Source organism: Uranotaenia lowii, unplaced genomic scaffold, assembly GCF_029784155.1.
Source record: "Uranotaenia lowii strain MFRU-FL unplaced genomic scaffold, ASM2978415v1 HiC_scaffold_20, whole genome shotgun sequence".
Taxonomy (NCBI): Eukaryota; Metazoa; Arthropoda; class Insecta; order Diptera; family Culicidae; genus Uranotaenia; species Uranotaenia lowii.
Window position 1 is genome coordinate 137,606 of NW_026598076.1, and position 15,547 is coordinate 153,152.

Below are 15,547 nucleotides of genomic sequence, written 5' to 3' on the forward strand. Positions count from 1 at the left end.
ACCTGGCATCCCTGATCGGCGCTGAAATATTTCAACAGGATAAAATGTACAAAAAAATGCATTAAATTCTTTCACAGTGTATAGTGAAAAGTGTCGGCGGCGACAGGCTTGCCAGAATTTACAGAATTTATAATATGGACTAATGAATCGATCCGATGTAATTTGTTTTGTTATGCAGTTTGGTTGGAATTTGATTCTAAACGAAAGTGTTTTATGTACAAAACATGTATTAATCATCTAAAAAGAGAATTATTCTTGCAAAGTTGAAATTTTTTATGAATTTATATCAGAAAGATCATTATTTTAAATATTTTTTTAGGGATCCGTATGATGAATATCCATAGGTTTGGCAACTCTAATCGGCAGCTGTTTAGCGCCGAATTCAAAATTTTGTGTCACTTTCAGGTCGATGACTGTTGATGGCTGGCGGTGATTATTTGATGCTGCTAATGGATTTCCTATTTTTGTGATAATTCGTGTCTTATTTGGTTAGATTTTTCCCAATAGATTCGCTTTTCTCTATCGGGAGAAATCGACAACCGTGCAAAGTAGGAAAGTTTTGTGATAAACCATATTGCATTGAACGCACAAAGCGAGCAACGCCATGGATCCAAACGATGCTAGTTTAACCTGCGTGGCAAATCTGGACTGGCTTAATGCCCAGGGGACCACTGTCAAAAAGATAGCCTACAAGCAGGCTACACTTCGATTGATTCGCAACAGCCTCAAGGAGATGTTCCTGGAAATTTCTGCCGACAAGAACAAACCGGTCAAGCTAAAGTTAAAAGGTAAGTGTTAGAAGAAAAATATGAAAGTTTCTAAGAATTTCAATTTACATAATTAATGATATTCACTATAACGTTTCATTGAAACAAATCAAATAATTTCAATATTAAGAAAAACGGATAATAGGTTGCACGAAGAAAAAAAAAGTTCATTCATTTGTTATTTATTCACTTTACCTGTCAGGTACAATTAACTGTTAGTTCAGGTTAAGGACAACATTTTTATAACAAAACCTGTGGAATGTTAACGAATGTTGAGAATTTTGTAAAATTGTTCAAACCGGTTCAAAGTTTTACTAAACCGATTCGCTTGTAAAAGACCCATTAAAAACTTGATCAAGCTTGTTCCTTAACCCTTTCCTTCCCATGGTAGCACAGGTGATCCACAACTTTGCACAGCACGCATTTGTACTGGGCGCTATGGATCAACACCATTTTTTCACCGAATGTGTAGATATGAGTGAAGAAACAGTGCACGAAATTTGAAGAAAATCGGTTCGCTAGGTTTTGCTCGGCAGATCAAAAGCTGCAAAAAAGTCGGATTTTTTTCGAATTAAAATCAAGTCGTCATAAGTTATTTAATAACTTGACAAGTTTTTATAATTTTCTTCAAATAAAATTACTGACGTGCAGAAGGTTGCTTATGCAAGCAGAATCAAATGATGGTTTACTTAGATTTCAACTAAAACATATGAATTTTTGAGTAAGTAAAGTGGATCACTGGTGATACACTGGGAACAAAACGTACTTTTCTTCTTGTGAAGCTTCTTATCAATACTCAAGAAAATCATTTCGCCAACAAAAAAACAAACGCTTCAGAATAGTTATTTCATCTGCTTAAATGACCACATGTCTCAAAAGATTAGTAAAAGTTCGTGATTTTCTCGAAAAACGGCATGTTTTGTTTTCCTTGCGCAAAGTGTCATGGCGGCCATTGTTCAAGGCGAAATTAAAATTTCAAATATTTCAATAAATATAGACTTTCGAGGGATGCGTATACCAAAGAAGTTTTTTATCAAATAATCGTTTTAGTTCGTGATCAATGAAGTGATGAAATTCCATGTTTTTTTCCAATTATTTCCTGTTTTTCATTTGCACCCTATGTGTTGTTATCTTCCCAATGGAGCACATATGATCAACCTCAAAACCCAAATTTATCAAATGGATCATTAAAGTAGGCCTAAATTATGCATCTTTTGTTCTAAAACTTTAGCTGTAAATCAATATTTCTATTTTTAAAACGTGAAAAACCTCGTGGGAAGGAAAGGGTTAAAAAGCTTGGCTATAAGCAATAATAAATGAAAAGATTCGTTACTAAACACTAACACTGAAAGCCACTGTAAGCACTTAAGTAATACTTAATTATTACACAGGCTTCTTGATCGGACATTGTCCAAGAAAACAAAATGATAAACATAATTTAAAAAGATCACTGTCGGCTCTGCAGGTTCGAAAAAGAAACTGCAGAGTATCCTAATCAAAGAGAGCGAATACTTGGGGCAAAATTAATAATTGGACAGGACATATGATTGCATATCAGACCTAAGAAGGTTATATCATTTACATCTTCGATGTCATTCCCTATTCGGGCAAAAGGCTTAATCAAGATTAAACTCTCTTAAATCAATAGTGCAGGTGAACCTGATTGAATAAACAAACAAATGAACCTGAAAGCATATAGTATCTGGTAGCAGTGAGTTCTCCTCTGCAAGGGAAAGCCTGCATCAATTTTTCTAGCCTTATTGTAAAATTGTATAAATGTTACCTATTATGCTATTATATAGGTACGGGAAACTTATAAGTAGATTTTGTATAAGACAGCTACAGGAGGCCACCACCGGACCCTAATAGAAAACTGATATTTAAGAATAACCCATACAAACCCCTTCCTTTTCACTTGTTTAAAGTTTTTTTAACAGTTGAGTCGCCGCGACTATTACGGACCCCTTCCCTACAAACTAGTGAAACGGATACCCTCGGCACATTCAAACTTTGTAAAAGTAAAAGGCCTTTAATAGACTAGTTGTAAAAAAAAATTTTGTATAAGTAACTGAATCAGAAAATCTTTGTAAGAATTATTATATTCAAAAATCGTTTCCTTACCAGATCTCGAATTGATAAACTAGCTCTAAACTTGTTTTTTTTTGCCACCAGGTATAAACGTGCACTCAAAATTCATGGCCGAAGGTAAAGCAACTATCCGTTTCAACGAGGAAAAATGCACCCTGTTCCTGTCGAATGCACCCCCGGGACTGCTGGTTCAGTTTCTCAAAATTATTTTCATCAAAATAACGACCGGACAAACATCCAATGGTGAGTCGAAGGAAGAACTATTGAAGAAGACTCGTGCCCATTTGCTGTCGGAAAAGGCTCACCAATTCGACGAGATAAGTCCGGTAACAAATACCGAATTAGCTAGAGCTAAGAAAATGGCCGTTGGAAAAGGGTCTGTTACCACACCTTCACCGCCCCAAAAACGAAAGCGTACTTCCGGTGAAGCGGATCGACCTCCTCCGAAGAAGTTGTACACCCCATCTCCACTTACCAGCAACAACGCCATGCCAGTGGAATCACAAGTTCTGAACGATGAACAGAAAGCCGTTCTTAGCGCATGTCAATCGGGACGTAGCATCTTCTTCACCGGATCGGCTGGAACCGGAAAAAGTTTTCTGTTAAGGAAAATCATCTCCACTTTACCACCGGATGGAACAGTGGCAACAGCTTCTACTGGTGTGGCCGCTTGCTTAATCGGAGGAACCACACTACACTCATTTGCTGGCATTGGAAGTGGTGAGGCAGCTCTATCCCGATGCTACGAGATGGCTTCAAGACCCAACACCAGTCAAATCTGGCGCAAATGCAAGCGACTTATCATAGACGAAATATCGATGGTAGATGGAGATTATTTTGAGGTAAGCATGTGGAGTTCTTCAATTACGACCATCTCAACAATTTTTTCAACCATTTCAGAAAATTGAAGCAGTAGCTCGATACATTAGGAAAAATGATAAGCCCTTCGGAGGGATTCAACTGATACTTTGTGGAGATTTCTTCCAGCTTCCTCCAGTGATAAAACAAGATCGCATACCACGGGGAGCTCTCTCCCAGGATTCGGATCCAACAGACGCTGTCCGTTTTTGTTTCCAAACGCCGGCCTGGAAGGAATGCATTCAAAATTCCTTCGAACTAACCGTCGTCCATCGGCAGAAGGATCCCGAATTTGTTTCCATCCTAAACAGTATCAGAATAGGTCGAGTAACGCAGGAGATTCGCGATCGTCTGGGGGCCACTTCAAAGCAACGAATCGAAGTCGAAGGAATCCTAGCCACGCAATTGTGTTCCCACACTAACGATGCCGATTTAATCAATCAAACCAAGCTGAACAATCTGACTGGAGAGGAAAAGACTTATCACGCTACCGATAGCGATCCTTATATGACGAAAACTCTAGACCAACAAGTTCAAGCCCCTGGAAAGCTTGTCGTTAAAATCGGTGCTCAAGTTATGTTGCTAAAAAATATCAACATTACCGAAGGTTTAGTGAACGGTGCTCGAGGTGTTGTGATTGATTACGTCCAAGGATATCCATTAGTGAAATTCAAAAAACGAGAGTTCCTAGTCAAACCTGAAAAGTGGTCTATTAAAACACCGGGAGCCGTTATTGTTACACGCTCTCAACTGCCACTGAAGTTGGCGTGGGCATTTTCGATCCACAAATCGCAAGGGCTGACGCTGGATTGTGTCGAAATGTCCCTTTCGAAGGTATTCGAAGCTGGTCAAGCTTACGTAGCGCTAAGCCGTTGCCAGAGTCTCGATAGTTTGCGGGTACTTGATTTCGATGGAAAACAAGTTTGGGCCAATCCCAAGGTGTTGGAGTACTATCGGGATCTCCGTCGACAGATTCGTGATCGGGATCTGATGGCACCGGTGGCGATTCCTAGGCAGAAGAATCAAGGAGGCCTAAAAAAATCTCTATCGGCTATGGGCCTTACTAAATCTATGATGAGTAAGCCTCTGCTAACCATTAAATAAGTTTAGTATTGACTCGATTATGCATTATCATACCATGACTTCATGTATTTCCATATTATAGTATTCCCTTAGGCAAAAATTATTTTTTCAAATATCATCATATAAAAAATTAATCAAATAATACTATTTCACGCTATATATAAAAAAATATGCAATATATTACTGACGCAACGTATTAAAATAAATAAGCTTGTGAACAATAATGTAGATTTCTTTTCGATCCGAATTAAGAATGTATTAAGGAAAACCGGGGCATGTGCAAACTCGGGGCAAGTAAACTTTTTTTCTGTTAATTTTTTTTAATAAAATATTACTTCTTCTAGAAATTGTTGTTTAGGCCCAAACAAACAATCTGACATAGATAAACTTTATTCAAATTATTCTCTGAATACACTGCCCGGTTTTTTTTGTGGGGTTTAAATAGCTCGGGGAGCTGACGCTTGAAATGAAAATTAGAATAGTTTGGAGAAGAAAGCGATCATGAGACGTTAGTTATACACATCGTGCACTGCATTATGTACACTTCGGCTGAATAGGGACAGGCAGTTCAAGATAATAAACTAACCCTTCATGACACCAGTTGGAGGACAAGGGGAGTTGGAGACTAGCCTCTACATACTCCCCAAGCATCTACATACTACGGTTGATGGGTGCATTTAAAATATTAAAAATGAAAAGGAAAGATCTTACCAAGTTACAGGACACCATATTCTGCTGTTGATTTTTAATTAGATTCTTGGGCTGACAACCACATCTTGCAATGGCTTCGTCTGGGTCCTATGATACTAGGGATGGCTTGAAGGTTATTCATGTTCTTCCAAACTCGACGCTCAAGGTCATCGTTGAACCAAATGATTTGTCGATAGTCATACTTTTGGAATATGGAGAGCCGTAAAAAACGAACTAGCTTCGTTAACAGTTGGAACAAGAGAGAGATTTTATTCAAAAATTTAAACATGGGTTACTATGATTATTTGCTACTTCTAAACGCTTGCTGTGATCAACACTCCTCCTCAAATTATCCAGTAAGTACACCCATCTTAGCACGTAACTTCTCAAGGCGTACTCGCTGAAGCGGCTTCGTTAGTACATCTGCAACCATATCCTCCGTCGGGCAATATTGAAGTTGAATAACACCCTTCTGCTTCAAGTCGCGAACGAAGAAGTACCGTGTGTCAATATGCTTACTTCGTCGCTCGATCCGGTCACTGTCAACCATCTTGATGCAGCTCTGGTTATCCTCAAACACCTTGGCGGGAATGGACTCGTCTCCACTGATTTCGCTAATCAGCCGGCGCACCCAAAGCAATTCTTGGCACCCTTCAGCGAGTGCAACGAATTCGGCTTCAGTTGAGCTGAGGGACACACACGCTTGCTTTCTGGATCCCCAGGATATGATGCCTCCTCCGAAAAATACTGCATGGCCAGAGTTAGATTTTCGGTCCCGAGCATCACCGGCCCAGTCCGCATCTACGTACATCGCCAACTCGCCTTCTGTGGAACCCAGTTTCAGCTTGAAGTCGGATGTTGCATTCAGGTATCGCAGCACACGCTTTGCCTCATTCCAATCCAGTTGGGTTGGGCAGCTGGATTTTTGAGCTAGGATGGATGTGCTGACAGCCACGTCCGGCCTGGTATGAACAGCTACGTAAAGCAGACCTCCGATAAGGCTGAGATACTGCTGGTTGTTTGGCAGCCGTTCCTTCTCCTCCTTCTGCTGTAGGTAGCCCGGATCAAGAGGAATCTTGCTGGGTTTGGCCTCCCCGAGACCAAATTGTTGGGTTAACTTCCGGATGTACTGCTGTTGGCTAAGCTTGAATCCATCCGGACCACGAACAATTTCCATGCCAAGGAAATGTTTGATGTCTCCAAGGTTGTTAATCCTGAAGTTCGTCTGAAGACCTTGAAATATTTCTTGGAACTCCTCCTCAGTCTCGGTTATCACCACCATATCGTCCACGTAAACCAACAGATAGGCGATGACAGTTCCCGTTCGACGAATATAGAGGCACGGGTCTGCTTTGGAAATGCTGAACGACATTTTTCGCAGGAACGAATCGAGGGTATGGTTCCACACTCGAGCGGACTGCTTGAGGCCGTACAGGCTTTTGTTGAGACGACATACACTATTTCCAACAGCATACCCTTCCGGTTGTTTCATATAGACAATCTCGTCCAGTTGTCCATGAAGATACGCAGTCTTGACGTCAACGTGTTTGACGACCATGCTACGACTGCTTGCCACCACCAACAAGGCACGGTACGTTACCTGTTTGGCGACAGGTGCGAAGACTTCGTCGAAATCCACGCCAAACTTTTGGGAGAATCCTTGTGCCACCAACCTGGCTTTGTGGCGCACGACCTCACCATTTCCATCGAGCTTCTTCTTGAAAAGCCATTTACATCCAACAGCTTTACGGTTCGCAGGAAGTTCGACCAAATCCCACGTGCCGTTCTCGATGAGCGATCGATACTCTTCATCCATTGCTTCCTGCCAATGCCTAGCGTCGGGTGATTTCAGGGCTTCGGAACGAGTGCGAGGATCACCACCTTGGATGCTTTTTGCGGCCAGTCCCTGGTGAGGATTCTTATTTCCTGGTTCAGGACCTCGATTGGAGTTGGATGGAGGGGGGTCATCTGAAAAACGGTTGGAAGGCAAACCAGTGCTTGGAAAAAGAAAATTTTTCAACTTGCCTGTGAGATAGCGCTCCCGTCCGCTGCGCCTCAACGCCTGTGACACGGGCGGATTTGAAGATAGTTGCGGGGGGAGCGCGTTAGTTGTCACGTCACGTGCTGCATCGTTACTATTGTCGCTTGATTCGTCTGCGCTGTCATAGTTTGAAGAACCTTCATCAGCACTAACGTCCACCACGCATTCATCTTCAGGAACCGGCACCACTTTGTCAGACCCAGATTGTTCGACCACCGCTGGAAACTGCAGCTGATCATCCTGAACTGTTTGCTCGAAGTCCAGAGGGACTACTTTTCGCACAGGTACGGACACCACGCTGCTACGCTTCGGATTTTCACTCACAAATACGACGTCTCGAGATGTTACCAAGGTTTTCTTCCTCGGATCCCACAGTCGATACGCCTTCGTTTCGGATTCGTAACCAGTAAAGATGCACTCATGGGACTTTGCATCCCACTTCCTCCTTTTCTGCTTCGGGATATGGACCATAGCTGGGGAACCAAACACTCGGATGTGAGCTAAGTTCGGCTTCTTTCCGCTCCACATTTCCTCAGGTGTCACCTCGTGTCCTTTGGTAGGCGATCGATTTACCAGGTAGACCGCTGTTGCTGTTGCTTCTGCCCAGAATGACTTAGGCAGATCCGCTTCAAATAACATGCATTTGGCCCGTTCTACCACAGTACGATTCACACGTTCGGCTAAACCGTTTTGTTCGAGAGTGTAATCCGCCGTTGTTTGATGGCGAACCCCCAGGCTGTTCAGATGGTCTTCCAGCTTCTTGTTGCGAAACTCCTTCCCGTTGTCGGTTCGCAGAATTTTTAACTTTCGGCCAGTCTGCCGCTCTGATGAACATCGGTAATTTTCAAAAGCTTCAAAAATTTCATTCGCTGATTTTTCTTTCAGGAAATACACTGCGATGCGACGAGACTTATCATCCGTGAACGTAAGAAAATATCTTCTGCCGCCCAACGAATTAACTTCCATTGGTCCGCACACATCGGAATGGACCACTTCCAGGATTTCTTGCGCACGTGAACCTTGCTTGTTGAAAGGAAGACGAGTTTGCTTACCCATCGCACATGTTGAACACCGATCTTCAATTTCCGCTGGACCGTCGAATTGCACTCCGGAGACCATACCACGTTTCAATCGCTGAACACTTTCCAGGTTGAGATGGCCCATTCTCCTATGCCACAGTTTGATATCCACGACGGAAGACGCGCTCATTGCTGTTGGTAAAGGCAATTGTGCCAGTCGAAACAAACCATTCTCCAACACGCCGGTAGCCACCAGATTTCCGTTCCCTTCGTTGACCTTCACACCAGCTGCGCTAAACGTGACAGTGTGTCCGCGCTTCACTATTTGGCTCACCGAAATCAGGTTCGTAGAAATCTCAGGAATGACTTGCACATCGTTGACCTCGATTGGCTCGTCGTCTTGACTACACTCGGGTAACAGCTTCAATTTTCCTTTCGCCACTACCTGCATGGCACCTTTGTTGGCTGCAACGACGGTACCGCTGGTTTTCTGTACGTTTTCCAATTTCGACACGGAATTGGTAAAATGATTCGAAGCACCGGAGTCGAAATACCAGCTCGATTCTTCGCCAAAATGTGCGCTTCCATTCGTCGATAAAACGGTACACCATGCTTTTGACTTTCGACTATCTTTAGATGGGCAATCCCTTGAAAGATGGTTAGGTGATTTGCATATCCTGCATTTTGGACCTCGTTTAAAATCCGATGGTTGCCTTTCTTGGTGCTGTTTCGGTGGTGGTTTTGAAAAATGTTTCCTCCCTGCATACGCTGTTCCTGCTGATGGCTCAGGTGCTCTAACTTCCTGCAGTAGCTTCGTCTTGATGACATCGCCGTTGATTGCTGCTCCGGAGTTTTCGAGTGCCATCACCATAGGGCTGTACGATTCCGGTAATCCTGCCAACAGAAGAGTTCCGACCCACTCTTCGCTTATGTCAAAACCGATTCCACGTAGTTGATGTGCTGTGGTTACTATGGTGTTGACATACGTTTCCATAGAGTCGCTCGTTGCTAGGGACGTTGAAATTAATTTTCGCAGCAAGCCAACTTTTCGTGTCAGCCCGGAATCCTCAAACGCTGCTTCCAATTTCGACCACGTTTCCTGCGCAGTTCTCGCTTCTCTCACATGGACATAATTCGTAGGGTCAAGTAGAAGAATTATTTTTCCACGCGCTTTTCGGTCCTTCACCGGGTTTACGACCGGCATGGTTCCATCCTCGTTCGGTGTCGGCTTCACCACGTCCCACAAGTCCTCCAGTTCGAGAAAAGTCTGGACTGCGAATTGCCACGTGGACCAATTTTCACGGCCCATTAGCAATTCTATCGATGGCAAATTCAGCGAACTGAAGGCTTTTGCTGTTGCAGCTACATCGCCTTGACCGGTAGACATAATCGAAACTCGCGACGGTACTTTTTAAAACCTCTAATTAAAATAAACTTTTACTTTTTAACTTTTTGGCTCTGGGCCCATAACCTTTTGGAATATGGAGAGCCGTAAAAAACGAACTAGCTTCGTTAACAGTTGGAACAAGAGAGAGATTTTATTCAAAAATTTAAACATGGGTTACTATGATTATTTGCTACTTCTAAACGCTTGCTGTGATCAACACATACTACGATACATGAAAAGAAAAAAGGAAAAAAGAATTTTTAGTTCATATCAAACCTAAATAAGCTCAAGTTAATAGTAGAAGTAAGCTACATTATTCCTCTCTCATTACAGAATCATACAATTTTACCAAAATATGGATATGAGAGCCTGTCTTGCCGTTCGAGCAAGCCTATTTTAAACTTAAAAAAAATCTTGCTCAAATTAATAGTAGAAGTAAAAATAATCAAAACTGTTTGCTTTGAACTGTACACTGAACCCAAATTCACACTTAAAATTCACTTGAGAATTCACTTAAAAGTAAGGGACAAGTGAATTTCTTCGTTTCAAGTGGCTCATGTAAATTTCACTTGATTCTCACTTAAGTTTTAAGTGAACGATCCAATATCCACTCATACATCACTTGAATTTTAAGTGACTGGCATTTGAAATTCTATCGTCGACCGACTGCACTGGGAATCATTGTTTTTATTTTGGTTTCAATTGAACTCAACGGAGCATGTAATTAGAGCAAAATAGTAATTTATTGGATTCAAAAAGCAATAATATATTTTTCAGAGCTTGTTGACAATGTCGCTTGGAGCTTGCAGCGATTCACCAAAAAAGCAATTGGAACTGGTGATAGAAAAAATGTTAATTTTTATGAGAAATCATCGATCAATGTGGCGATTAACGGTTTATTGTGAGTTATTATAATAAATAAATCACAGGTTGTATCTTTTATTATTCATTTTCTTGTATTTTTTAGATTCGGATACAAAATAGGTGCCGGCGAGGAGCTTTTCGCGACGATTATTGCTTCTCGGAATCGGAACATTTATTCTGCTAAGGAACTGTTGGACAAAACAAATAAATTAAAGTATAATTATGAATATCTGATTGGTTAAAATTGATTGAAATAAATACATCCTTTAAAAAAATCATTGTTATCTGCTCGAATACAAAAAATATCACAGAAAAATTGCTTTTACAGAAAAATTTGGATGACCTAACCATACACTTACAATCCACATGCTTGATCACTTTCAATTCACTTGACCGCTCACTTAAGAAAATTTTCACTTGACGGTCACTTAAAATTCACTTGAATTTACGTATGGCGAAAATTCACTCCAGATGTCACTTATATTTTAAGTGAAAATTATTTTCGGTGTGGTTTAAACGAACAACAGGCGACCATATTTTTGAGTCAAATTTGTTGTTTATAATACCTTACGCATAGCTATTTTACCATGTGCTCAATTTGGCTGCGCATAGTAAATTCGACTACGTTTTAGTAAAATTGTCAATGAAATGATGCATTGTTTTACTTCGTCCCTAGTAAAATTAATATGTTTCACGATGAAACTAGTATGTGTTATGATAAAGATTAGGAGGAGCGAGGAGCTTGATTTAAATAGTAAAATTACTATGTATGTTTGTTTGTTTATTTGCATTCATGCATTATGACATTATTTGAAACATGAAAATTCACACTTCCGACACACGTCGGTCAATGTTAGTGTGTTTCCCCGATGCTCTGGAATGATTTTCAAAGTTATGTTACTATAAAGCAGCTCAAAATTAGTTTTTTTTTACAAACGGGTTTGACGATTAATGATCCTGAATTAGTGTAAACAACAAGAATGTTTACCATAGTAAAATTATCATACGCACTTATGTTTTTGAGTCAAATATGTTTTGTTCTCAAAAGTACGATGTGCGTAATACTTTGTTGATATGAATTGGTGCCACAATGTCAAAATTACTATGCGGACGGTAGTTGTGATAGAAATTATGATGAAATTATCATGATCATAGTATTTTCGACAACAAACATTGAGAGTTATCGAAAATTACCAGGTACATAGTAATTTCAATATTGTTTCATGCGCACTTTCACAAAATCGATGTTAAACTTTTCGTGGTTGAAAATACTATAGCGCTGAAATGGTAAAATTATCATGACAGCGTCTTTGGGATGACCACTCAATTTTTTCCGTGTAGTTGCACAAACAGGGTTGCCAACATATTTTTTCAATAATCAGGGAACTGGTGCAACAAAAATCAGGCAAAATCAGGCTACATAAGTAACGGAAATTCCGCTCAAAGTGATGACCTTTTTTTTTTGGTCATCACTATACATTTTTACTGTGTTGTGAGCTTACTTGGTTGCATAATTCTAACTGAATCAAAGCCGAAAGATTCCTTTTCATCTCCTTTTTTACATATGAATTAAAGGGAATCTTTCGATTGCTTTCATTCAGCCACATTTTCGCTTTTTAACTTCAGCAATGGTACCTAATTCAGTTCCTTACTGCCCATTTTTCATCACATTCGCAAAAATCAGGCAAAATCAGGCACATTTTTAAAAATTAGGGAAATTCAATGGCTTTTCAGGTTGTCAGGCACTGGGGGAGGAAGTCTGAAATTCGCTGTATCGTTATCTGTATCGTTTTTTTACTGTTCGTCAAAAAGCCAGCAATTGTTGAAAAGATTTGTAATCGTTCATATTTTAACTTTAAATGATCCGTTTCGTGTAGCGAGTCATGTAACTCAGTTGTTTAGGTGCTAAATTTAAGTCTTCTGAGTTGATTGCTGCCGATTCAAAAGTAAACATCGAAATCTAATACACCAGCTAGATTATCCAATACCAGTCTGTCAACTCTATCGTAAATATAAACTTTGAACTATATAAAAATGTTGTTCGGTCCATGAGAACTACCCAAAATCTAAATCTGTTGTTTAAGCTATTTTTAGAACAACCATTAATCAAACAATTTTTATTTATCAGTTTCAAAAACTTCAACGAAATTTGAGCAACTCAATACGTCTGATCATGAAAGAATTTGCCAGAGCAAAACAAAACGTAATAAAAACCTTATTTTATGCAAAACAAGTGCTTTTCAGCATCAAAAAAGTTTTATTGAAAATCGTTAAATAAGAAAGTAAAATTTTTAACCTTCGCACTGGTCGGTAGATTGATGAGAGAAATTTGACGTTTGAAAGATTTTTTTCTTTTTTTATTCAGTCTTCCTCCCCCAGGTCAGGCAGAGCCTCGAAAAATCAGGCAATCCCTGAAAAATCAGGCATATTGGCATCTCTGTGCACAAACCTAAAACCACTGATCACACTGACATGAATAGAATAAAAATGTCTGGCTTATTTTTTTGTCATATTTTGCAGGTTCGCAATATCATTTTCCCGATACCAATGCCCTATAGGAAAAATGGACCTGTTTAGCTCGATTTTATCGTAGGAATTGCTTAATTTTTTTTAATGTTGGGTGGCACTTTCTAACTGGGATAGCATTTCTTCAAATCGATCGATGCGCACTCTGGAATCGATATTGCGTACTGTTGGAAAAATTATCCAACAAACGAAATCGAAATCAGTATGGTCAGTGCTAAAACCACAAAATATCATTTTCATCCAAATCAAACCTACTCCTTTCTAACTGCTTGAATATATCTGAAAAAAAAAAATTGCACCTCCGAATGATCTAAAAAATATAAACAGCACTGCCGGCAGAGGCCGAGCTTGACGAAGCCCCTCTCGAGGATTGTTGGGATACCATCAAGACAGCTATTAACGACTCGACGGAACGACTGGGTGATGGACGAAGAGAATGACACGCGGGCGGCAGTAGTAAAGAAGCACCCGTTGAAATGTGGAGAATCACCGACAGCGGAAGAGGCAGCGAGTCCGAATTTTCCAGGAGAAAAAGTGCTGCCTGGAGGAAGACTCGAGGAGCTGTAGTTGCTGCATCGTTTCCAAGAAACACGAAAGTTCTATCAGAAACTCAACGCATCCCGTAAAGGCTTCGTATCGCAAGCCGAAATGTGCCGGGTGTGCAGACCTGTCCGGAGGTCCGAAGCTCAGAAGTAGCATCATTGGGCCACCGGATCACTAACTGCAGCGGGAACGACACGCACTACTCCACTCGCTTGCTCGCCGACTGACTGACTGACTGACTCTTCGCTGCACGCTCGTGTGGGGTAACGCGGTATCCGTTTGATCCACTCACATGGAGAGAATGTATGATGTACCCATACGTCCATTCGTGCGCCACACACCGGGTTAAGGACGAAGAGTGAAGTTAAGGAAGCCATTCGCCCGCTGAATAGCAATGAGTCGGCTGGAGAGAATGGCAGCGCAGCTGAACTCATCAAAATGGGCCCGGGCAAGTTGGCCGATTGCCTACACCGGTTGATGGTCCGGATCTGGGACACAGAACCGTGACGAGCTATGGAAAATCATGGACGAGAACGGCTTTTCCGGGAAGCTGACCAGACTGATCAAGGTAACGATGGATGGAACGCAGTGCTGTGTGCGGATTTCGGGTTAATTGTCGAGTTCATTCGAATCACGCAGGGAGCTTCGACAAGGCGATGGCTTATCCTGCATGATGTTCAACGTGGCACTAGAAGGTGTTATTCGACGAGCGGTGGGCGAAATGCGGGGCACCTTTTTTCAACAGATCCAGTCGACTTATCTGCCTTGTTGATGACATTGATATAAAAGATTCATGCACGATTTGGATTGAGCGTCGACCTGTTAGCACACCTGCTTAAGCGAAGTTACATCTGAAGAAGTATGCTGCACCTTGCGATCATCCCTTCCGAGAGTTGGTAGGCAGCTTGATGTTCCTGATGTTGGAATCAAGACCGGACTTGTGTTATGTGGTTGGCTATTTGGCACGATTCCAAGATGCTACAGGGGAACAACATTGGAAGCATGCTAAACGAGTATTACAATACCTTAAGGTGACCAAGGATCTCAAGCTGGCCTATAGGAGGAACCCGCAAGAAGTTTTGTTACGAGCCTACATTGATGCAGATTATGCCAGTGACGAACGCGATCGGATTTTTGAACTGGATTTTGTTACAAGTCTTCGGGAGTACGGTTGCCTATGGTAGTCAAAGATTTGCAGAAAATTGCAAATTTGTTTCCGATTCCTGTTTTCAAGGACAACCAAATTGCGGTCGCGATGGCCGAGAAGGAGGAGACGAAACGAGCTAAACATATTGATGTTAAATTTCATGTCGTCCGAAATGCTATTGCTGAGAAGAAGGTGAAGCTACTGTAAGCCGAGACTCAAAATAAGGTGGCTGATATTCTTACGAAGTCGTTACCTCTACCTACGTTTGCAAAGTCGAGGAAGATGATCGGATTAGTTGGAACCAACGACTGAGAGGGGGTGTTGAAGACATCGAAGTAACAGTTGTTTTTTTAATATTTGAATAATTGAAGCAATCATGCTTCTCTATGATTTCCTTTAGAACGCACGTGACAGCGAATGAATAACTGAGTAGTTATAAATCAGCCATAGAACTAACACGCCTGATTGATTCGTAGATTCCGATAAAGTCACCTAATGACATGATGTGAAAATGGGATATCAAAAACACATTTT

General features: G+C 41.1%; 1 protein-coding gene across 1 annotated transcript; it reads left to right on the top strand.

The window, feature by feature from the left end:
- The first annotated feature begins 341 nt into the window (after positions 1–341).
- LOC129759602 (ATP-dependent DNA helicase PIF1) lies at positions 342–5,020 on the top strand. Its single transcript, XM_055757074.1, has 4 exons — positions 342–429; positions 494–788; positions 2,940–3,697; positions 3,756–5,020. The coding sequence occupies exons 2-4, from the start codon at positions 605–607 to the stop codon at positions 4,815–4,817; spliced, it is 2,004 nt and encodes a 667-aa protein (XP_055613049.1). The 5' UTR covers positions 342–429; positions 494–604; the 3' UTR covers positions 4,818–5,020.
- The last annotated feature ends 10,527 nt before the right edge of the window (positions 5,021–15,547 follow it).